The sequence below is a fragment of the Bemisia tabaci genome, chromosome 2 (assembly GCF_918797505.1).
Source record: "Bemisia tabaci chromosome 2, PGI_BMITA_v3".
NCBI classification, from domain to species: Eukaryota; Metazoa; Arthropoda; class Insecta; order Hemiptera; family Aleyrodidae; genus Bemisia; species Bemisia tabaci.
Genome location: NC_092794.1, coordinates 73,147,068 through 73,172,631, shown reverse-complemented (window position 1 = coordinate 73,172,631; position 25,564 = coordinate 73,147,068). Strand labels below are relative to the sequence as shown.

Sequence of the window (25,564 nt, the reverse complement as noted above, 5' to 3'; positions counted from 1 at the left end):
TTGCCCAACTCGTAAGTATACGTTGGGATGGACTCGCAGAATTCGCAACCTCCGCGTCTCATCGCCATCCGCAAAAACGCACTCCGACCGCAACCCGCTAACCACCACTTAGCACTCCCGACACTCTCGTGCTACGGCAAAATGTCGTGTGAATATTGAAATGTTGCCAACGAGCTGAAAAATGGCAAAGCACCGGGTCCAGGCGGTAATCTTATTGAATTGGTCGAGATCGTGGCTGTGAAGCTCTTTAACGAGTCCGGAAACACACAAGAAAGCATGGAGACTTAAACGCTGCGTAGGAAAGTAAACTATTTCATGATCTGACAAATCCCTAAGCATTCTCTCCATTTGTCCGTGATAGCCATATGGCGAAACTTCTTTGCCCAGCTATTTTAATGCGTCGGTCAGCTTCCTTGTTCAACTCCGTTAATGACAATCAAAGCAAACACTGGTAAAAAAAAAAAAAAAAAAAAAAAAAAAAAAAACCACATTGGATCTAGAGTCCAGACTCTTGAAAACATTGACAAGAAAATGGACTCTTGATTCAATCAGATTTAAGCTTATATCAAGAACCAAGCCTCTTAATTTGAGCGGATTTCCTTTTGATTTAAGCTTAAATCTGATTGTATCAAGAGTCCATTGTCAATGAATTTCAAGAGTCTGGACTCTAGATCCAATGTGTTTTTTTCACCAGTGAGTATAACCCCATTTTCTGCCATTCTAAATCATTTGCATGCAACGTTCGCCATGTTTTCTATTTTAAGAGCTTTGCGGAGCCGAAGACGGCTAAATCAATCGGAGGTATAGATCCTAGAGTGACCACATTGATGGCCAAAGTGCGAAATCAAGTATCTACGTTTGCAAATTTCCTGATATATTTAGTTTTTCATCGGAAAAGTATATTGTCAACTTAATTTTTTGTAAACTTCCTTGATTTTTCTACTATATTAGCAGAATATTCCGTAAAAATGTTACGCTGCATAGTTGACTTGTTTCTCCTCGCAAAAACAAAAAAGGAACAGAGATTTTGAAATGCCGCAATGGAGATACTTGGCTCCGTACTTTAGCCATCGATATTTTTCATATAGAAATGACAAGGGACTCAACTCCAAATGACAAAGGGACTCAACTCCAAGCCATCGATATTTTTCATATAGAAATGACAAGGGACTCAACTCCAAATGACAAGGGACTCAACTCCAAATGACAGGCGGAAACTTTAACTTGCGACGTTTCAACATTTCTATATTACAAGACCTACCTCTTTTAGGTTGTTGAAAACCTCTTCGTTGGCTGATGAACCTCGGTTGTTGCAAGGCGCCGAGCAAGTTTCCATCAAACACGATGGGCTTGTTCATCAAACGATTCGTTTGACACATTGCTTAACAGTCAACAAAGAGATAGGTCAATGGTTGAATGTCGGAGTTCTGGAGGTAAAACTTCCAGTGGAGGGTCTCTCCTTGTCTTTGATTAAATAAAGAGTATAATTCGATAATAAAATTAAAAAAAGAAAAATTTACTAGCTCTCCGAGAAAATTACTAGTTCTCATTGGGAGAAATTTAGCAACGGCTAGGCTCAAGGTGCGAACGGCGTTTTATCTTAGCGCGGCAGGATGGGTATTGACTGCCGTCTGATAATTTGGCAATCGTCTGGATTTGTTGAAAAATAGGCAAAATTAACTACATTGTGAGTAACCTGAACCGCGGGTGTGGTCAATCTGAAAAAGCAATGAGATACTTCGATTGACTGAAATAGTGAGCATGGCATCATCGAATGGAGAACGCGCGAAATTGATGAAACAATCGAAAGGGCCAGAGCCAGAAGGGTTTAATTATTGCATTCCAGTATTGCCAAGTTTTAACAGACAACTTATTTACCTACTTACGTGCGGGTGAAAGTTTTAATCAACAATTTTGCTTAATTTTCATCAGGTCACAGAGACATTCATTGGATCATGTAAAAACGTTTGCGAAAGTGTCTTCATGAGTAACCATTTACTCGTATGAACAAACAGATCCCCCGGTGATAAGTCCTCCCATGCAGATAATTTGACTTTTTTGGCCTATGGCTACTAGATCTTCATCCCAGACAGCATTTTTACCGAAATTTAATACCGAGATTCTCCGTTTTTGTGGAAACGCACATTTAAACTCAATTTAAAAATAGTCCCTGAAATAGTCCTATTCAGAGATGTTTATGGTACCATCAGGCAGGGGGTTTTCAGAGGAAAAATATCGCATTCGAATGCAGTTTCGATATCAGTATCGATTGCAATATTTTTCCTCTAAAAAAACCCTGCCTATATTACGTTGAATTTCTTTGTCAAATTTGGTACATGAATTCTTTAATCTCATTACAACAGAAGTACGTGCGCGATCTCAAAATTCAAAAAAATGACAAGCGCCTGAAATTATGGAACAAATTGATGCGATATATTGCACGTCGCTCTGACACAAAAAATGGCAACCGTCGAATCGCTTTAATCATAACGGATGAAACGTTAGCGGAGATTTTGAGACATCTCAACTAAAATATGCCGTTTATGCACCCAGCGCTTCACCCACGTTGCATCTGTGGTGAATTCAACTCGGTCTAAAAACAACTCTTCAGTGACTGATTGGCTGAGTAACGTTTGATCGACTCATTCATTGAATCATTTCTGAGGTAATGCTAGTCAATCAAATTCCTCATCCTAGGAACAGAGGATTATCAATCGTAGCTACTAAAGTCGTAGAATGCAGGCCGCCCCGCGCTAAGCGGATTGATGGTGAGTTACGGTGAAATAAGTACGCTTTGCTCAATCAGTAATTCGATAGTTTTATACTGTCCATAGAGTGGGCTTCGTTGGTCGATGTTGGTCAATGCCCGACAACTTTGCCAACTTGTGAGAACAAACAGGTGTCGTCAATATTATTTCGTTTTCACACGTCGGGTGCCCCATGAAAATATCCACATAAAAAAGAGACGGGCACGGGAATGCAGGAATAGAACGGCAGAGCTGAGGCTGCGAGGACTAATAAAGTCTGTTTCATTAGTGTGTCACACACACCCAGACCTGGATCATTCAACGTCCAATCACAGTATTGGGATTATTATAGCCTAATAGAGACTTTGCAGGTGTCGGAAATTTGATGATTTTCGTGTGTAAGTGGGAACTACTGAGTGAACTGAATAGGACACGAAGATACCCTTGGTTCATAAATTGAACAATAATTGGATAAGATATAACAAAATGATCTAATCTGCTAAAATACGTGTGTTTAAATGGGAAATGCCGCCAGATGACGTCACTAGGCGGTGCATTTACTCACATTTAAATTTATTTTTATACTATTTTCCAATTTAGAAAAAAATCATAAAAAATACTATGAAATCAGCTATTTAAGCACTTTTAGATGAAGCAATAAAAAATGTGCATGCAAATGCTCCATTCATTCATTATTTTTTCAAGTACCTCCATAATTTAATATAACTTTCATGGGAAAAAAGGAAAATTATTTTTCTATCGGATGTTCAAGATCCATTGCTATAGGAACGAAACTCTCAAAATTTATCGAAAAACTGCACAGTCTCTGCCATCCCAGGTTATTCACCGCGACCGTGTTGCAAGCTTCACTCCCAAATAAACCAAAGGTCTTAATGAAGCAAACCAGTGAGACGTATCTAAAGAGTCCTCACAGCTAGGATGGGGGGAGGGGACGTATCTACGATCAAAATTTCCTCATGCGAGACGGAAGGGAGGGGGGGGGATCTGCACGCGAAAAATTCCAGAACAGTTTTCCCACGTCATTTTTCCTGATTTTTAGGAATTTGTCGCGTACAGATATCCCTTTCACCCGCCCGTCACCCATGAGGAATATATGACCGTGAACTCCAACCACCTCCCCGTGAGAAATCTCTGGCTACGCCGCGCCACTGCACACAAAAAAATAGTCGGTGCTGATGACAGAGCCCTCTGTTCATAGGGCTCCTGCACTTTCTTCGTTATACTTACAGCATTTTTCTGTTGCATGAACAGAACTTCGGTCGTGAGCGCAGAGAGCACTCTGTTCTCATAACGGAAACTTCTGTAGCTGTAACAAAGAGAGTGCAGGAGCCCTGTGAACAGAGCTCTTTTTTTCAGTGTGGCTTGGTTCACACATTCGCTTTATTCGGGAGTGAAGCTAGCAACGCTGCAGTGGTGAATAACCTGGGACGGTGCAGTGCGGTCTTAGGATCGCGGCTCGGGACCAGAATAAAGACGGCGCATAGTCGCCAGATAGTGCTGATTTTCTCTATTTTAATCCGTATAAAATATCTAAATTTTATTGCACTATCTGTCAACCTTTGAGACGGCGGCGGTGGCGGTGGCGGCGACCTTGTGGAAATTGAATACGTTCGCAGCACCCTGCCAGGAATCAGGTCGGAGATTCCAACTTCAATATTGCGCACAAAAAGCTCAATTGGTTGCGCAAAAATCGATGAAAATAAGCTGCACTTAGATCCCGCTTGCATCGTTGCACCGCGTCGCGTCAAGTCCTCGCGATGACACCCCCCCCCTCCTATCCATCTCATCCCGATCTTTGACCATCGCCACCCACACAAAAAAAAGTTCCACTAGGTGTACACTGTACAGACTCTAAAATGTTCAATCTCGATAGAATGATTCGGTCTGTCAAACAGAACCCTTGCCTCGCGTAACTGAACTTTCGATTTTTGGACTTACGAACTTTCGGACGTATGAGCAAAGGGCGAAACCACGTATCTCCATTGCGGTGTTCCGAAATCTCCGCTCCTGTTTAATTTTTTCGAGGAAAAGCGAGCCAACTGCATAGTTTGAAATTCCCACCGAGTATTCTGTTAACAGACAGGAAAAATCAGAAGTTTTCAAGAAATTACGTTCACTTGTTGTCCAGAGAAAATTTAAATAAGTCAGGACGTCTGCAACGGTGCAAAAGGAGTTACGTGGTTTCGCACTTCAGCCATCGATACATACATACCATCAGAGATGTCAATTACTATGTTTTGTTAAGGCAAATTATTTTTAGCCAAAATGCTTATTTCATGAGAGTACGCCAAAGAATAACTGGAAATTTTATTGAAAAAAGACAGAAAAATAACCAAAAATATCGTGCAGCAACAACATCTCTGCAACTCATCTCATCAGCAACAATCTCAAGTCATCTTGCCGAGAAAATAAAACGTGACAAGAAATCTGCAATGCATAGACAACAAACGCAGTACATCGTTGTTATCGCGGGTGATACAACTATTCGAACTCGAGGGATGTGCGGGTTGCGCGTACTCAAGACTGAAGGCGTTTTGACTGCGCGTGCCCTCAATGCGAATCATCTGCGTCGTGAATCATTCTTGCGGTGTTGTAAAAATGAGAAAGAAACCTAACGTACAGCATTTTTGAACTGAAAAACAACAAAGCAGCGCCTTCTCAAAAAGGGAACCGTTTCCATCTTTTTTAAAGCAAGAGGAAGCTTTGTCACTCTCTGGTTGGTTCGGTTCATATGAAGCGAATATTAAGGCCAATATGCAATACCATACTTACGGTTCATTTGCACTGTTAAACATTTTAGAGTGAAATTCTGTGTTGGGGTCTATGTAGCGCCCAAAAACCCCGATTGATATGCAGGTGCAGGTGCTAGGTCATTTTTCCTAATTTTTTTTTCCTACATCTGGTTTTCCGAATACTTTTTTCCTACTCGTTTGTCCCATTACAGCAAGGGAGCATTTTCACGCAAATTTTTTATTGCTTCATCTGAAAGTGCTCAAAGAGCTGATTTCACAGTATTTTTTATAATTTTTTCTGATATGGGAAATAGTATAAAAATAGATTTAAAAGTGAGAAAATGCACCGCCTAGTGACGTCATCTGGCAGAATTTCCCATTTAAGCACATTTATTTTAGCAGATTAGATAATTTTGTCATATTTTCTCCAATATTTGTTCAATTCATGAACCAAGAGTGTCCTCGTGCTCAGTTTACTCAGCAGTTTCCACTGAAACACGAAATTCATCAAATTTCAGACACCTGCAAATTCTCTAGTCCTACGAGTGAGATATCCCACTGGCTTTTTCCTGAGGGTGTTCGTCCCGATAATAATGCATGCGGAGCGGAATCTATTCTCCTTACGGATTGATTTACACTATATCGACTCTTTTTGCGGAGTGTCGTACGCTGTTTTGGTGCCAGTTTCACTCTGCGTTCATATCACTTGCGGTTTCAGTGCGCCATACAGATAGACCCCGGCACCGAATGCCACTCCACTCGATTTTCGACAGAGATGATCGAACTTTTTTTCCTCAGTACAAAGGCATAGAACAGACTGGTAATTTCTGTTGCCGCAGGGTAATTTTCACGTGAAGAGAAGAGACTCTAGAATGTTCCATTACCAACTGAGAAGCTATCTTTGACCCTGAGCCGCATTGCACAAGAAGCACAGGCTGTTGCTCGGTGCACATGTCGTCGGATGAACGGTTAAGCCGCATCACACGCCGCCGAAGATTGCCGCACGGGGCGTGACACTAACTCGCACGATTCTGACTTTTCGAGCTTTGCCTCGCCCGACGAAAAATTGAATTTTCCGAGAGATGCCAACCTCGAATAATGAGGAATACCAGAAATCCCTCCGCTCTAGAGGATCATGGACCATTAGACGAGGCACGGATTTAAGCATTTTCTTCCAATTTTCAAGTAGACTGCAGTGCTAATCCCACGCCGAATTACCAACCCTAGCGGGCCGATTATTGAAATTTATATAGAAAGCTATAGACAAAAGAGATACGGAGAGATATCTTATTGGTGGAAGCGGGTAGTTGCAATGGACAAAGGAGGTAGGTAATATACTAATCAACGGCAACCCACGAGAGACCCGACAGTTAGTCTATCATTCACGGAAAAAATGAGATTAGGGCTGGGCCTTAAAATTGCTTCATTTCATACCCCACAGGGGCAGGCCCTGCGTGGGGAGGGCCCAGCCCTACCTGAACAGGGTCCAGCCCTTACCAAGTAGGGCTGAATCCTGAAGCAGGTTGGTCCCGCGCCAATCGCGCTGTGTTTGGCGCAGTGCGTGAAGTATCCCTAGAGTCTTGTAGGCGCTATGCGTTTCACGCTGACTGCAGTGACCGCACTGTCTTTCACGCAATGCGTGAAGTATTCACGCAGTCTTGTAGGCGCTAATATGTGTTACATGCTGACTGCCGCGCCGCGCGGGTTTCTCCTTTTCATCTCAAGTTCTCGTCATCATTGCTCTCTGCGCCGCGCCGTTCCAGCCCGAATTCCGTGTTCGGTTTCTCTCTTAGTCTTTACTCGAGTAATTAAACGTGTTGTCTAGTGTATCACAGAAAGACGAGAAAATTAGAGATAAACACTCTCAGGAAATGAAAGATTTTGTCACCTTCTCTCGTTTGTAATTTTTTTTCTGGATCCGACTTTCCTTTATACCTACATTTAAAAAAATTGCAAAATTTGCCACCATGGGCCGCAGCCCAAGTGGCCACCCCCTAAATCCGGCCCTGTGTAAGTTCAATGAACCGAAGGCTCAGTTCAATGTGCCGAAAAACTTTGATTACCATTGAACATGTTCCATTTAAACCGAGGTTTTTCGGTTCGGCGAGCTGAGACTTCGGTTTGTAAAATTGGATCTTTCGGGACACCGAGCTGATGTGTAAGTTATTCCATCAACCGAGGTGATCATTTCGCTTGCCCGAGGGCTGAATCCTCTGAATCGAGAAGCGTCTACCATACTATTAGGTTCGTATCACCGAGGTATTTTACTACTCGTGGAAAATGATGCCTTGGTGTGCGGAGGCACATTTCTAACGAACATGATTTTCGTTAGGCATTTCTTTCAGAAAATTATTTTTCCTCAGTTTTTTCCCCCTTCAAATACGAGATGTAAGATCCTTCGAAGTCCAGGCACGATTCAGATTCTTATATTGAAATCTTGAAAAGTGCACAAAAAAAGCCATGACTGTTAGATATTGAAATAATGTACAGAAACACAAAAATCAGGCGGCTAATTGGACTGTATTTTGCAATTAGGTACTATAATTTCTGGCTCACAATCAGTTTAGGAACACTGTATGTGCCAGTTTCCCTATGCACGTAAGCGTTCATACGGATGAGTCAGATTTTGCAGTTCCCAATTGGACTTATTTCTATCAAACGGAATTATGTTCATTATGATGTGAGCCCTGTTATGCGTGTATTCTTATGGGTTTCAGGGCTCATGTCACATTATGACATGAGACATCTCACACTATGTGTGATATCACATTATCACATTATCACATTATGCCAAAATTCACATAGTTCCACTTGAAAATTGAAATAAAATTCCATTTAAAATAAGTACAATTGCAAAATGTAGTCCAATTAAACTGCCGTGCTAGGAAAAAACGCAGTTTGAGCCTTCAGACGTTGTCATATTATGCCGTCACAAAAAACCGAGTTTACTGGAAGAATTTTGAATATTTATTTTTTCGATTTTTCAGTTAATTTTGTTCGCAACTTGATTTAACAAATCCGAAAATTTCACGGGAAAAAATGTGCAAAACTTTTCTCGAAAATACACATGTTTTATTTGGAGAAATTTGGCAAATCTCGAATGTTCATACGGCGATTTTCCTGGGCACGACAGTGTAGGTCTGAAATATCGAGATTGCCTCAATTTGCATTTCATCACTAACCATGAGTCTTCTCAAAACTTCAGAAACTTTCAGGAATAAAACTTCAGAGCTCTTTTTCTTGGTTCCATCTTCATGTGTATTCGGGTCAGTCATGTTAAACTCGATCCAATTCTCTGTTCACCTCGCGCCGATGTGTTTGGTAGTTTTTAGCTTTTGTTGGTTTTTGACTTGCATTTTCATTTTTATGGTTGATAATGATGCTTTCGGACCCCTAATCACTCGGTTTAATTTCAGGTTTGACTCTGCAGATCTTTGTGTAAATGCCTAATAATTATCATCGTGTTTTTCGGGACATTGTCGCATTTAAATTGGACGTATTTATGCTAAAAGGAACTTTGTTACACGCAAAATCTATGCACATAGTTTCTTTCAGCATTAATAGTCCAAATATTTAAAGTGGCTCTAGTATTCTTTACATTATATGTATTGGTGGCTTATACATCGGACGTCAATACGCATTTCTATCACGGTGTTCAAAAATCTCGGATTATTTTTTTTTCTCATACGAAACGCAACTTATATCCTTTTCATTTTTGTGAATTTGTATCGACAAAGGGAGCAAATTTCCAAAAAATTAAAAAAAAAAACAGTTTGTTAATTTTCTGTTAAAAAATTGACTTACGAGGGAAGGTTTATGACGCAGTGATTGAAGATACGCGTTTTTCAACTTAAGCTATCGATGTGTACCATTTACGAAAATGATTGAGCGATTAACACGATATTTTAGGCCTCTACCCATCCGGAAAGTAAAAAATACGTATAACTATTATCTTGCTTACATTTTTATGCACAAAATACACCCAAGAGACGCTGAGCACTTTATAAAAACTCAAGATCACTTCAAGAATAAATAAAAAAAAAAACCTTTTAAAAATGACCCTCAGACTTTAATAACTGACAAGATTTCGGTAGCCGGCAGATCGTTATCATTTGTGTTCACAATGCCGCATTAACCTCACCTCCAGAGGTTTTCCTTCAAGAGCGAAATATATAACTTCCCAGTTTATTACCTAGGTACTCATTTTTCTACCACCTGATACCCGTGTAATTGGTCTACTGGTGGACCGGTGATTACAACTAAATTGTCTTGGATCGTTTCAATCACAAACATTAGTATCACTTGACTTTATGGACACATTTATGCAAAAAGAAACCCAAGTGATACACTAGAAGATTTAAAAGAAAATTGTCTTTGTTGAGGGATGGAATATATTTTATGGAGGTTTGGAAATTGGGTCGGGCCAACGTTTAAATGGGCTACGCTAAGCGGGGAGGATTTAAGCCACGTCAGCTGTTGCCAAATTTAATTGGGTAATTTAATTGTTTACATGAAAACGGTTGTGCGGATATTTGTGAGAATTTCAGTGAATGTCCTTCAAAGTAATTCCTTAACATTTTCAAAGGAACCCGCACAAACGTTCTTCAGGAATAAAGTCAATAGCCCAGTTAAATTTGACACTAGAGGGAGAGAGGGAATGAGGAGGAAGGGTGAGGAGAAATTAGTTTCAAAACAAAAAGAGGAGAGAAAAAGGACGAAGGTATAAGGAGGATATGTAATCAAATTTGGAGATGAACCAGTAAAAAACTAGCCCCCCCCCCCAAATTTTAGCGTACCCCAAAATCGTTTGATGTGCATAAGAAGACCATATATATGGTCTTCCCTGCAAATTTTGAATGAAATTGAACAGACACATTCTGAGATATGGCTGTGCACAGATTTGGGGGACGCCGCGCCGGACGGACGGACACACATTTTTTCAAGTATGGTTATTTTGACTCCATGGCCCTTAAAACGTCTAGAAATTATGAAATTTCAACTTTTTTTTCCTTGGAGGATGACAATACTTCCTTTATCCTACGGGAGCGAGAAAGTAAAAAGGAGAACTTTGGTTGGTGGTAACATTTTAATCTACTTGCTAAAATTAACTATATGGAAATAAATCAAGAGGAAGTAGAGGAACTACAAATGTAGAATTCATGAGTTCCATGGTTCCTTTTTTCTCAGTTTAATTGCGACGTTGCAGACTTGCTGTCGTGCTGTCTTTTTTACATAGAAAACTAACTCAACGGCAATGGACCACTAGACAGGTACGAATTTCAACATTCTGATACATGTTTCTTAACCAAAATTTCACGTAAAACACGATGATCACAACGAAAGTTACCGATATCAACTCCCTACGAAGATATTTAATGATTCTTGATTCGTGAATTCAAACTACCCGCTCATGAAAACTCGATGCTCTACGTGACTCACATCGCGCACTAAACGTTATCATGACAGTTACTGCGATATAAAAATCTGGCAACCTCAATCTAGACGCTTTGGCTCAGCTATTACAAATAGCTTATAGTTTGAACAACACATGGTGGGAAATGAACATTGTTCGATTGAGGAGCTTGCTGAAACCTTTGTAGTGCGCGATTTGACTCACTTAGAGCTTTGAGTTTCTTGTGAGCGGGCAGTTCAAATTCCTCGTAACCAATGTGAAATAAAATCGTTCATATCCTCGTTAGGAGTTGGTTTCAGTAATTTTCGTTGTACGAATCGTGTTCTACGTGAAATTCTGATTAAGATACACGTATCAGATTGCTTAAATTCGTACGTTGTCTAGTGGTCCATTCTAAAAACTGCTGTAATTTTTCTTCTCCGTGCGACGACAATTCTGCAAAAACTTCAACAAATGATGTTCTCCTTTAAAAAAAATAAAATATAGGGGCGGAGATTCTGAAACACCGCAAATGCGATATGTGGTTGCGGACTTACACCGTCCACCATAAGTCTCTTGCAAACGGAAGTGTTAGATTCAAGGGTACTACGGGACTAGAACTAGACGCGATACGAGGTGCACCACGCAGTCGTATTAGAGGGCGGCTAGTCCCGAACATTTGAGGATTTGATTGTCTCGAGTGGTTCGCATTCGCCGACGGATGTACTACTGTCGTCCTAAGGAAAAACGCCGTATGAGCCTCCAGGCGATGCCAAACCTCCCTCCATAAACCACGAATTTTCGGGAAAATTTGTGAATATTTTTCTTCAAATTTTTTTAGAGAATTTCGCTCGTAATTTGGTCTAAGGTGTCTGAAAATTTCGAGGAAAAATACTCATGAAATTTTTCAAAAAGAAATATTTCTCGAGAGGCAATTTGGCAACATTCGAATGCCCATACGAGGTTTTTCACCAGCACGGTAGTGTAGATTCACACTCTCTCGGACGCCGGGATCACCGGACGTCCTTCTTTCGCGCGGCCGAGCAGCGGCAGGAAAAAAGTTCGTGTCATTAAGAGTCTGCTCGCTTTTAGCAAGGAAAAAGAAGAAAAAAAACGAGTACTCGGCAGCGAAAATTCGCTGCAGCTTCGAGTATCTTGCCTTTGAAATACTTTCCGACCAACTGGTGGTTTTTTCTTGGTGTGTCCTCGTCTTAAACCACCGCAGGAGGAAACAAGTGCGCACGTTAAATATTACGAGTTACAAAAATGGCGCCCCATGATCTTTAATCCTCCTGAAATGTTTCAATTTGATGGAGGGGGGGGGGGGGGGGTCGCATTGAAGGCGTGCGGTGCGCCCTCAGTTGTGTGCATATCAAGAGTGGCGGTAGCCACCCCCGGTCGAGGAAAATGACGTCCTACTAAAGTCCCGATAACAAACGGGTGGCCGACACTCTTAGTCACAGGCAACTCCCTTAATCTGAAAATTGATTCGATTTAGAATGGAATTCAGAGCAAACGGCGGCACGGATTCCAACGATCTTGGTGTCTATGGACGCAGCTAAGTTAGCCGGATGGCGTTTAAGGGTTTCATTAAGATCCATTGAGTTTTCAAAAACTTATAAGCACTTAATGACCCAAAACAAGGAAAATTTTACTTTTTACTTTGCCGGGAAATTTGAATTTCAAGAATCCAGGGTCCTGAGAAAGTCACTCAAACTCCGCGATAACGGTAAACCTTAGACCCATAAAAGTGGGTACCTAAAGAATCGTCATGTTACCGCGTCCATGGGTTTTTACAGTTTTGTAACATTCCTAGTGATCTTAAAGAGAAATTACGGAAAATACGACTAAACTGCCCGTCATGACCATCTTTAACAACAGATTTCTCGCTTACCCGGCCGCAGATCGTAATGGAGCCTATATAAAGGGCACTCCGTGAAGATGTGAGGATTTCATTTTGCCACATAAAAAAGCGCTTTATCTCACGGATAATCCAGCATCCGCTTACATCCTTCAAAATTTTAGCTATAATTTTTGAATTTAGAAAAAAACCAGTAACATAATGGTTCAACGCCATTGGTTCATTCTGTTCAGGTTCGTCCGAGTTTCGGGAACGAAATTCCTGTCGTCGTTATCAACCTCCATCTACTGTATTTATTTGTGAATAATGAACAGATTTAATTTAAAAGTTCAATTCATTTTAGATCCTAACTAATATTACACACTTATATTATTACGCCCACTTTTATCCCGATACACTACTTCATTGGTTTCTTAAAAATCTCAAGTGATTTCTGGTCGGTCGTTACCAACCTCTTTAACTAGTTGTGAATAGATTTACCTTATTTGGATAAGAGTTTAATTCTTTGTAGATGCTAACTACTATATGTACGTACTCTTATTATTACGTCTCACGTGTTCTACTGGAGCCCGATATACCTTAATTTCTCTTAAAATGTTCAAAAGATATCTTTATTTTATTGAACGATATGTGACAAATTTTTAAGTGAGGTTATGTCGTCATGTTTATGTCAGTACCTGACCTAAGCGATAGATGTAATTCAGGTAAATTACGTTAACGAAATTACACCGAAATTGTGCCAAACTCTAAAGAGGAAGCAGCATTTACATCACAGAATGCATGCTCGTGACTAAAGTCTAAAAATTACTGGAATATGAGCCTCGGCCTTCACATGCGACTGTCACTGAACTTCGACCGAAATTTATTCGCTCTACATCTTGCCATCAACCTATGTGCTCTGGAGTGATTATGTTTCTCTGAAGTGTATGTTATTTACATTAAGAACATGTTTCCTTCATGATTTATCTTGGAATCCTCCTATCTCTTCTACCGTTCTTGTTACGCGTGGCTTGCGAACCTGAGTATGTGAGGCACAATTCCATCCCTTTTCGGAACAGTTCAATCATAGATCAACTTAATGTCACACAATCAAAGATCTTTGACTGTGAGCATTTGCTCAAATTGGTTTCTTCCGAGTCTCTTTGATTTTGCGTCAGGAGTTGTTAGAAACATCATTTTGCCCAACAATAGTAACAAGGTCTTTAATGAAAGGTATGTACTCGTATTATTCTCATAATTTCATAAGTTGATGATGAAAACACAATGAAGGCTTCATTTTCTTGCATCGATTACCGTGTGAAATGGGTGCGCCCATTCTTCCTCCATACAAAAGCGTAACAGAATAAATTGCTTATCTGTCAAGAGGACTACAGTAGTAATATACGTAGGTGCCAGTTCCTACCCAGTTCCATTGGAATAAGTGCGATTGTGTCAATCAAGGCTGAGTACAATTATATTAACAATTATCTTTTTATCCAGCCAGAAGTATGTCTTCATGATCCTTACTTTGTCTATGAGCCTTGCCTGATCGCATCAGCCCCAGTAAGTGAGAGGATATACCCACCTAAATCGGAATGGAAAGCTTTGTTTAAATCGCCGCCCCTCTTTCTTGCTGCTTATGTAAGGGGATAATCTCCACCCTTTTAATGGATATTTAATCTCAGTTCTCTGTTTTAAATGAGGACCAGTTTGCTAGAGGGAGCCTCTGTGCACGCTCTGTGTCATTCACGTATTGAGTGTTTGTTTACATCGAGTCATAAGGTTATGTTTGCACCCACTTATTGCTATTTATACTTATTGCTAGATAGATGTGTTACTGAAGTATTATTCCATTTTGACCTAGCGAGTGCTTTCTAAGCTCAGCTCCCAGCATGTAATTACTCCAGTGAAACAGTGCACGTAAAATATCAGGTGTGCGGAGTTCAGTATTGACCTACCTAGTTTCTGCACCGCTAATCGTCCAAGGCTGAATGTGATTAGATCAATTGGTATCATTTATGAGAAGAAATGGAAAGCTCGCATATCACCTTACATATATTAACTAAATGCTCTTATCAAGAGATTGCCGTTTCGGTTTATGTCTGTCAGTGAACCTTGAAAACTCAAGGAAACTAAGAGGTAAATTTTTCAATATTTTATCCTTAAAATGCCTGTATTACGACCAAATACTTTCTCCGTGGCTTTTGCATTTTTTAAAATAACTTAAGGCACTACCTATGTGGGCAAGTATATGATTTGACAAATTTTATGGTGAAGCGATATTATTCGAAATTAATCCAAGAGAAAGGTAAGCTATTTCATTGCATGCGCAGGTATTTTTTTGCAATGGCCGATACTTAATAAGGTCAGTGAGAAATTCTCTTAATAGGTATTCATTGTCAGAACCTGCAGCCTGATTGTCGAAATTGTGTGTTTCTCGGGTAGACATAGATGACATAGGTCAAAAGGCAGTACGTGATTGGTCGGCGCTATGTCTTGTCGCTGTTTTGTCGTGCCTCTGATGGGTGGAACCCTAGACAAGCTAAAGGCATCTCTTAAGTTTCTGACAGTATGTTGTCCATTCCACCAGACAAAGGCACAATAAAGCTGCGATAAGACATAGTTGATCAATAACGCTCCACCTTTTAACCAATGTCATCTGTGTCGCTACCTTTCAAACACAAATTTTCAACAATCAGGCTGCTGGCACCCTCAAGTTAGGAAGATCATCTTATGCGATAAGTATGCCTGTTGCCAAATTTTCAAAGAGAAATTAAGTATTCGGGGGAGATGAAAATATTTCTCATTTCATTGCAATCATCGACAATTTTTCTTTTACAATGCTCCTTAGAGTATGGTGCACCTAGAGTTTGTAGGAACAAAGTTTGGATGTTTGGATACTCTAAAGAATAATAATCCCAAAAGTCATGAAAATACCTAGCTAGTTTAAAGTCATGCCACACCAAATAGCCTCATTTTGGTAAAATTTGTGCTCTACTACTTCATTCACTGGTTGTTTCATGAATAATTCATCATTCCATACGGAGTACCTATGATTTATAAGGCAACGCTCTCATGAATTTCCATAATCATCTGATAGGTTGCTGAGTGATGAAATTCAGTATCGAAAAACTTGCCGCTAGCATTAATACAAACATAGGTGCGCTTAAGAGGGATGATGTGCGTAGTTGAAACAAATGAGCAAAATTATTTTATAACTTGGAATAAGCTTACAGTGTAATGCCTATGACAATAAGTTATACTCTTTTTCCATTAATTTTCTCACGCAGGTAAATGACAACTCTATAGCTATTTAACCCCTCCCCCTCCCCTGTCACCCTTTTCCTGTGAGCCTTTCCAATAGGTACAGATACATTTGACTACCTTAGGTAGCCCCACTACTTTCAACTACCTATTTCCAGACTGATCACAAGTCGGTGGGTGCTATTAAAATTTCCGCTGAATGTGTTAGTGCTTTAGCAGATGTTGTTGTTTACTTTCCATTCATTCAGGATTTTCAAATAGCCAATAGTACCTACTTAATATTTTATGGCCACACCTTTCTCCATTCAAAAACGAGCTGATATAAACTACAAAAACCCTCAAAAACATTTTCGGGCAAAAAATCCGGTCGAGGAAATTGACGTGTTACATCTTATTAACCAAAAACATTCCCTTTCACCCCTCCAAGAAGGTTGATAAAACTAAGTAAGTAACTATGAGATGACAAAAACCTCTCTTAAATTCTCAGGGTCCACCAAGGCCACATATGTCCAAAAACTTACTCCTTATGGTTTAAAAAAAAGAAACAAAAAATAATCCCTCAACAATAAGAAAATTTTAAAAAAACCGATTTTGTGGTTCACAGATATGTACATAAATCCTTCGAATGAACTTGAAATCAAAAAATCGGTCGAGAAAATTTAAATGAATTTTCTCCTTCAATTATGAGTTCCGCAACAAGCACGACTCGCTTGAAGCTTTCCATACACGAGCCGCAAGAAACTAATTTCTTCTTTCTTACCTACTGAATGTGAGGAGAGCGGGAACATTTACTTTTTCCTTCATTTATACAGGATGCAACAAGCATGACTCTTGCGTTTGCAGAAACCCTTTCATTAAGGAGATCGCGAGAGCCTTTACCGCGTTCATTTCCAAAAGGGATTACTCCAGAATTTCACATTTTAATAATTTAAACGATTCATCTGTTCTTCTCTTCTCTCCTTCTGTCCATTGACAGAAATACAAAATTTTTCCGACTCACTGACGCGACCGGCTCGATGCGTAAACAAGTGTGGATTACCTCTAAAGTATATATAAAAAAAAAAAACAAAAAAAAAAAAAAAAAAAAAAAAAAAAGAATAACACTTAAATCACAGCATGGGTGTGAGTTTTCTTATATCGAAACTTAATTCAATTTTTTTAAATAACTCCTCTTGTCAAATGGGACCCATTTCGTGAAAATGAAAAAAAGGAAAAGTAAACGAAAACTTTTAGCCTTCTCACCATCCAAATCATATGGTAAGCTTACAGTAAAAGCAACCATGATTTAGATTCAGCGAAGTTAATCGAAAGAGTCTGAAATGTACCTATGTGGTAAAATGGGTCCACTGGTAAAACTGAAGCTGGCGTCAGGGATAAAAAGGCACCGTTTCACTGAGAGCATCGAGCCGGTCGCGTCAGTGAGTCGGAAAAAATTTTGTATTTCTGTCAATGGACAGAAGGAGAGAAGAGAAGAACAGATGAATCGTTTAAATTATTAAAATGTGAAATTCTGGAGTAATCCCTTTTGGAAATGAACGCGGTAAAGGCTCTCGCGATCTCCTTAATGAAAGGGTTTCTGCAAACGCAAGAGTCATGCTTGTTGCATCCTGTATAAATGAAGGAAAAAGTAAATGTTCCCGCTCTCCTCACATTCAGTAGGTAAGAAAGAAGAAATTAGTTTCTTGCGGCTCGTGTATGGAAAGCTTCAAGCGAGTCGTGCTTGTTGCGGAACTCATAATTGAAGGAGAAAATTCATTTAAATTTTCTCGACCGATTTTTTGATTTCAAGTTCATTCGAAGGATTTATGTACATATCTGTGAACCACAAAATCGGTTTTTTTAAAATTTTCTTATTGTTGAGGGATTATTTTTTGTTTCTTTTTTTTAAACCATAAGGAGTAAGTTTTTGGACATATGTGGCCTTGGTGGACCCTGAGAATTTAAGAGAGGTTTTTGTCATCTCATAGTTACTTACTTAGTTTTATCAACCTTCTTGGAGGGGTGAAAGGGAATGTTTTTGGTTAATAAGATGTAACACGTCAATTTCCTCGACCGGATTTTTTGCCCGAAAATGTTTTTGAGGGTTTTTGTAGTTTTATCACACACATCCCTTGGTTTCGAATAGCTGAATCAACTGTGTCAAATAAGAAGAATTCGTTGTTTGTGTTTTGCTGATTTCTTGTCACATTTTGATTTGTACAGAGATGACTCATCTTTCATGTTGCACAAAATTTCGGTGGTTTTTCTGCATTTTTTTTTATAGCATTCAGTTATAATTTTTTTGGTGACACTCTCATGAAATGATATTTCCTGAAAATCACGAAGAATAACTTTTTTGGAAAATTTTCCACGTTGGGGAAGGGGTGTTCCAGACCTATGGTGTGGCCTGCTTGACAATGTATAGATTGATCTGCCATTTAAACTTACGGTAAATGATCGATCAACTGGTTGTTCACAACGAACTTTTTAACTATCGATTCTTTACCACAGCTTCGAATGAGAAAATATTGATAATTGATCATTCATGTCCGACCGCTTTTGGTTACGTTTTTGTATAACCCTCACATGAAGAGGGCGAGTGTCCAAACCGTGCCAATCTTGGGTTCAGTTCGACCACTATCATTTTTTTAAATGTTTATTTCGCATTAAACGAATAATTTTCGTTTAAAAACGGGAAAAAACAAGTTTTGATGATTACCTGAATTTATCTCGGAAAAAATATCAATTTATACGTCGAAAATTGACTTATTGCGAGTCGCACCGATGATTATAGTATCGATACGCTGATGTTTGTTTTTCAGCCCTCCAATCAAATTCATGACACAAGATGAGAAAAAACAAATTACGTCGCAAAAATGATTGGCGTCAAATGAAGTGCTTTTGCGGATACAGGCATGGGTCTAAGAGGACGGAATCACATCGTGATAGATTTACGTGCTCATGTCGCGCAGTGGCGTGACGTGCTTTGCGATATATCGATTGATCTGCCATTTAAACCTATGGAAAAGGATCGATAGACAAGGCGTTCGCAGTGAACACCTTGATAATCGATTCTGCACCATAGCTTCAAATGGAGAAATATCGATAATCGATCGTTCACGCCACGCCACTGATGTGCAATTATCGGATGTTTGTTTGCGAGAACTCCATCTGATATTGAAATGCACGAGTCGAGCTGTGTACGCATTCAGGCGATGCCGTTTTCTTCGTGTAAATACATTATAGATGATCGGTTCTAGCTTAGGTAGCCTGCGGGTTGACTGTTGAATCGTTATTTACTGGAAAAAAAGTCGCATAGATCTCTAGAAACATTGACAAGAAAAAATACTCTTGATTCAATCAGATTTTTACCTGAATCGAAGAGCCGAGCCTCTTGATTTAAACGGATTTCCTTTTGATGCAAAGAAAAATCCGTTTGAATCAAGGGTATTTTTTCTTGTCAATGTTTTTAAGAGTCTGGACTCTAGATCCAAGCGACTTTTTTTTCCAGTGTTGAAAATTGAACGACCCCTCTGTCGATAAATAGCATTGCTAAAATAGGCATGCATTGATTAAGGCCATTTGATGACGATTGAACAGTCGACCTGCCTCGATAAACAATTATATTATAGGTATGCATTTAACAGCGAATTTTGATGGATCGTGTGAATCCGCGCATGCAGCTGCGTTTTATTGAAGTTCGGAACTTTCAATGCGGCGATTGACGAATCGCAACGCAGATGTGTGATTTTGGTACCGCCTCGCGAGGTGGTCCCGAGAGAGGTTCCACCTATCTAGGATCATTGGATCTGATTGATCGGATTTTCGGCAGCGGTGTCGCTTAGTGTTGATTGATGAGACAGAACCGGGCAGAACTTCTCAAGGAGGATCGGGACTACATTTTCCCTTTGAAGGAGGGGTAACGATAAGGACCGTTTATGTGCCCACCCTATGTCAATTCTACGATTTTTCGCTTATTGGAAGTCAATATCCTGTGAAATGCATCATGATTTGGCCGTTTTCGGTTTCTTTTGAGGTCTAATACTGGCCGAAATGTATGTTCAAAGGCCAATTTTGGTGAATAATGTGGATTTTGCGGTTTAGTTGGAATGCTGAAATATCCGAAATTTCGGGTAAAATCCGCCTTCAAGCCCATGTTTATAGGCCAGTATTAGACCTGAAAAGAGAACAAAAATAACCAAACCATGATGCGTCTCCTCATATATAGACCTCGAGTCTCTATCTTTCATGTACAGACCCTCAATGAACTAAAACTCGTAGAGTTTCGGAAATTCAGCCATGGTGGGGTCAAAAACGGCTCTTTTCGATACCCCTCCTCTTCAGCTAAAATAAACGGAATGGAGGATTCGCATGCAAATTTTTTAATGCTTCGTCTGAAGGTGCTTAAAGAGCTTATTTCACAGTATTTTTTTCTGATATGGGAAACAGTATAAAACTAGATTTAAAGCGAGAAAATGCACCGCCTAGTGACGTCATCTAGCGCGCGGCGTTTCCCATTTAAACACGCGTACTTTAGCAGATTAGATCATTTTTTCATATATTCCCCAAGAATTGTTCAATCTATGGACCAAGGGTATCCTCGAGTTCAGTTCACTCAGTAGTTTCCATTTAAACACGAAATTCATCAAATTTCAGACACCTGCAAATTCTCCATTCTGAATGGTCTCCGTAAAACTCAAAGCAAAAGAAAATATGTACTTTTTCAGAGTAAATTCGGCAATGTTGGCCCTGCATTTTTCCCTCGTTCACTCGACACTTGGAGTGTTTTTCCTCCAGGAGCGTCTTTCGCCTCTCGCGCGTTCCTCTTTAATCATTCGCCGCACAAAGGCTGCAATTGCGGCTCGAGGTCGCACCAAGAATTATACCCTGCATTGGTGAGGAAAAAACCATGTCCCTCCTTCTGCAACAACTCTCCCAGTGTTCTATTTCGCAATTTTCAGCTAGCTACAAAGTCATGTAAAAGAAAATAAAAATAATTACCCTCCTGCTTGCGACGACTATTGAAAAAACTTGTCATTTAAAAAAAAAAATTAAAATGGACGTATTTCTGTCAAACGGAACTAAGTGCCAAAGGGGGAGGAAGGTAGAGGGGGGCTCGGATTAGCGGCGGAACCGGGCGTCGGGCTCATTCTGTCCTATACTCGAAATGCTTTTCCATGGCGCTTAGTTCCATTTGACAGAACGCGCTATCCGGCATTCTGAATTCCTCAAAAGCTACTCAAATTGGCGCTTAGTTCCGTATGAAAGAAATACGTCCAAATGTTCGTTTTAGGAAACCTTTTCTTGGAATTTTTTAAGCAAAATTTAGGAGTGGTAAACTTGAAGTGTTTCAGGGAGACGCCAAGAAACTCTCAAAATATCAACTATAGTTTTTTAACAATGCATATTTTTGAGAAAAGTATCCGAAAAACTCTTATAGAAGAATTATTTTTTTTTTTCAAATAATTTTTTCTTACATTTTACATAAAACTCTTATAGAAGAATAATTTTTTTCAAATAATTTTTTCTTACATTTTACAAATAATTAAATTTTACCTCAAAAATTTCCAAAAAGAGTTTCCTGTAACAAACATCATAAAAGTCGCCCTAAAAGTTTTTGAAAAATCACTCCTACATGAGGTTCCTAAAATGCCTCCCCTCCAGATTGTTAGAGAGAAAAGCAAGTAGCTCGATTTGTGTCTTTACCACATTTTATTTGTCTTATAAAGGAAAATTAGTAAAAAATTAAAAAAAAAATTATTGGAGCAACACTACTCGATTTTTTTCCATGGAAGAAAAACATAGTAAAAAAGAATTTACCGACTGATATTTTGTAACTTCGTGATTGAGTTACGTGTCTTCGACTTTCACCATCAAAATCTTTATTACCGCACTTTCATTTGCATGTGATCCCACGAAAATGTATTATTTTCTCACGCTTCAGTGTCAAGATCATTGATACCTGTTCGAACGATTTCCAATCATCGAACTTACTCACTGCTGCCCGATTATCCGAGAACCTCAGGATTGCTTCGTATAAAATACTGAGCAGAGCTCAAAAAAATCGTATTCTTTGGCAACATGGGCCTGAATTTTTCCTGTTATGCATGAGATAAAGCCGAGCAGCTTCTTTTACACACGTACACATATGCATCTTTACTCTCAATAGTAACCTTCGAATTCATTGATAAATTCACCAACATTGTTGTCAGCTATGGCTGGAATGAGGCTTTATTCTCTTATACCTACGCCGTCCGCAAAATCACTTATTAAGTTGATCTCAGATTCAAGTGCAATTTCATTATTTTTATACTTAATCCGATAATTTTCTCGCAATTTATAGAAACATTAACGGTGGGCCCCTCTAGGTAATTGCTTGCTAAATACAGAAACTATAATGAGTAGGTATGTGAAGAGTTTCTGGAATGGAAATGACTTTTCCTTCAACTTTTGAATTTCTCTCATCATTTTGTCTGTATAAATAATAATATTAAAAAAAAAAAAGAAAAAAAAAAAAAAAAAGTGTGCCATGATAATTGCTGCAGTTTGTTACAGAACTTAAGTATAACCCCCCCCCCCCCAAAAAAAAAAAAAAAACAAATAATATGCTAATTACACGGGTCGGATGCCAAACATGAGACCGGTGAACCGTAAATGTTATTTTTAACACCCCCCTTGTTGACCTTGACCTCTCATCCTCAGAATGAGTATTCGACCGAGAAGATAGCTGAATGAGATTTTATGTGTAAATTGATTCATTCTAGACATTAGCAATTGCATTTACATTGTTATGTTTTCGCGATTCGAGTGAATAAAACTCTTTTAATTATTCACTTGAAACAATCCCATGCTAAGAACTCAAATGACTTGGTTACGCAACGAAAAGTGGAAATACACCACTTTAGTATGAAGATTTTATAGAAAGGTTCAGATAATACTATTTCAAATTATGGGAGTAAGGGGAGGGGGGAGAGGTCTGCCCTGGCTGTTTAAGAGCCAGACCATGGCCACGGCCATGATCGCACGTTACTGCTGAGGAACGTATGGTTATTTAATACCCTTTTTGGTAATCCTCATGATTTAAGAGTTATTTGGCGGCGATGATAATGTAAAGCTAAATAAAGTTGGTGATAATTATCGGATTCATTAAGGCGGTTGAACTTTGGCCATCATAAGGCTGATAAGCAATAGCAACACGGAGCCGTGAAAATTGGCTCCGGTGAGTCAAAGAGGTTTCGATCGCGGGAAATGGTGGTGTGACGATCGGGTTTCTTGGATCCTCAGAAGTCGGATCCCGTGCGGAGAATGAGGGTTTACTGGGTATCCATTACCTGTGTCGAGGCTTTCGCTAAATTTCTCCAGACATGGACCTGGGTCACTTCTGTCCTTTTAGGTTAGTTGCCTTTTCCACAATTTCATCGCATGTAGACAGTCGTATTACAGTGCACTAAAGGGCGCTCCGTGACGCCTAATTGCCATAGGAATCTGTCGTGGTAGAGATTCTCCGGAAGCTGGCATCTCTACAGAGAGGAATCCAGTACTATGACAGCGCTGTATTGCCTTCGTTTAAACCAATAATTAATTATCTATCTTTTTCGGAGCACCTGGCCCCTCAAACAATCGATACTTTTCCATCGGTTTAATGACAAGGTTGCCAATTTGCTGGACCCGCTAATGTCTCTCCATCTTTTTTAGCAAAACAGATCGAAAACACGTATGCGCGCCAGCGCAGTTTTTACTATCAAAAGTGACAATTTCTTTTTTATTAATTCTATTTGCATATATGTTTTAATTTGTTCAATTTTTATATTTAGTTTTATTTATATTTTATTCATCTTTTAGATTTTGTTTTGTTTATTTTTTTAATTCATTTTTTGAACTTTTTTATTTTTTTAATGTATTTTATTAATTTATTTTGCACTATCGACAACTGCGGATGGATGACAGTTGTATTACAAAGAGGAGTAGGTTGAATGATAAAATGTCTTCTCTCGTGAAAAAGAGGAATGAAGAAAGATGATGCATCTTTCATTTATCTGCACAGAGCTGCTGATAACTTTTTTTTTCGCTTTAATATTTAAGCGTCTTTTGTGACATTTTTTCACTATTTTTTTTATCAATATTATCATTGCTAACCAACATATGCAAATCTTCAGTAAGTTCAATGTCAACATCAACTTACCGGCATTTATATTAGTTTACACAAGATGCGGTGAATTCAACAAAGCGCGTTTGGAAAAACTGAAATCAATGTAGGTAGAAACGACACGACACCCCATTGTAACGTACAGTATACTATTCCTGGCGTGGCGCCCATGTAAGCAAGGAAAGATCGCACCCCCTATCTTTTATCAAAAGATAATGTGTTGTATACGCACGAAAATGAAGGCATTTCTGTTCTCCCGGCACTCGCCGAACTGCGGCGGGCTGAACTTAACCACGAGGATCCAAAAAGAAAGAGCTCCTTCAATTTCTTCATACTCGTTTCTAGTACTAAGTTTCCTCTTAAGCACGAACTGTTGCTCTACAAATCATGATCCGCACATAGCTTTCACTGGAGAAAAAACGCATTGGATCTAGAATCCAGACTCTTAAAAACATCGACAAGAAAAAATACTCTTGATTCAATCATATTTAAGCTTAAATCAAGAACCAAGCCTCTTAATTTGAGCGGATTTCCTTTTGATTTAAGCTTAAATCTGATTGAATCAAGAGTCCGTTTTCTTGTCAATGATTTCAAGAGTCTAGACTCTAGATACAATGTGTTTTTTTTTCCCAGTGTTGTCAAAACTGAAGTAGAAAAAGTGCTCATATCCTAAAGACGAATGTATAATAATGATAATAATTGCGTACTAATACCTTTATTTGTTAATACCTATAATAGTGAAACTTGCCCCTTGAACGCCGAAGCCGGGTCAAACTGACCCGAGGATCGCTGAAAACACGTGCCCCGCAGGTTTCATGGGGCCGGTACATCCGAACGTTTGATGCAGGTCTACAAATACAACTTAATGTCCAGTTACACGATCAAGTTGAGCCATCAAATTGGGCCTCTCATTGGTCGCATTCTGAATGCGACCAATGAGAAGTCCAATTTGATGGCTCAATTTGATCGTGTAACTAGACGTTTAAAAAAAGAATAAGACATCAAATTGAAAAAAAAAGAAAAAATCTAATATCAACACAGTCACAGTTAGAAGAAACGTTTTTTTCTCCAAACTTTTCTACAGTTCATTGGCAGCCTCGTGGGGAGCATCGCGAGCTCACGCGTCACGCCCTAGCGCCTTCAATTTTGCAGATACAACACGGACATCCATCGAGTACGAATAATTGTATACCTGCGCCGTCATCAACGCGCGACCTTTCCCTTGCTCTATTTCTACGTTGTGTTGGTTTCGTCGGTCTTATTTGTAGGAGTGCTTCAAAGGCTACGCGAGCAACACAGTCGAAGTTTAACTTGGATTGCATTTGTTGGCCAAACTAGGCATCGGGCAAAAATAATTGGGTGAAGTGTCTAGCTACTTTTATTTGCCCATGATTTGTGCGTAGTGAATGTTTTTGTAGTATGTACGAAGAATTAAGGCGCTCT

The 25,564-nt window shown here is 39.3% G+C and overlaps 1 protein-coding gene across 2 annotated transcripts in view; it reads left to right on the top strand.

Annotated features, from left to right (window-relative positions):
- LOC109032033 (scavenger receptor class B member 1) overlaps window positions 1-25,564 on the top strand; it is a 111,194-nt gene that overhangs the window by 46,939 nt on the left and 38,691 nt on the right. Inside the window, exon 1 of one of the 2 annotated variants that reach the window (XM_019043931.2) lies at window positions 23,191-23,368. The exons of the other annotated variant lie outside the window; for it this stretch is intronic. Coding sequence (XP_018899476.1) covers window positions 23,281-23,368 — 88 coding nt within the window. The 5' untranslated portion in view covers window positions 23,191-23,280. Of the gene's footprint in view, window positions 1-23,190; window positions 23,369-25,564 lie in introns of those variants that run through there. 2 annotated transcript variants of the gene reach the window in all.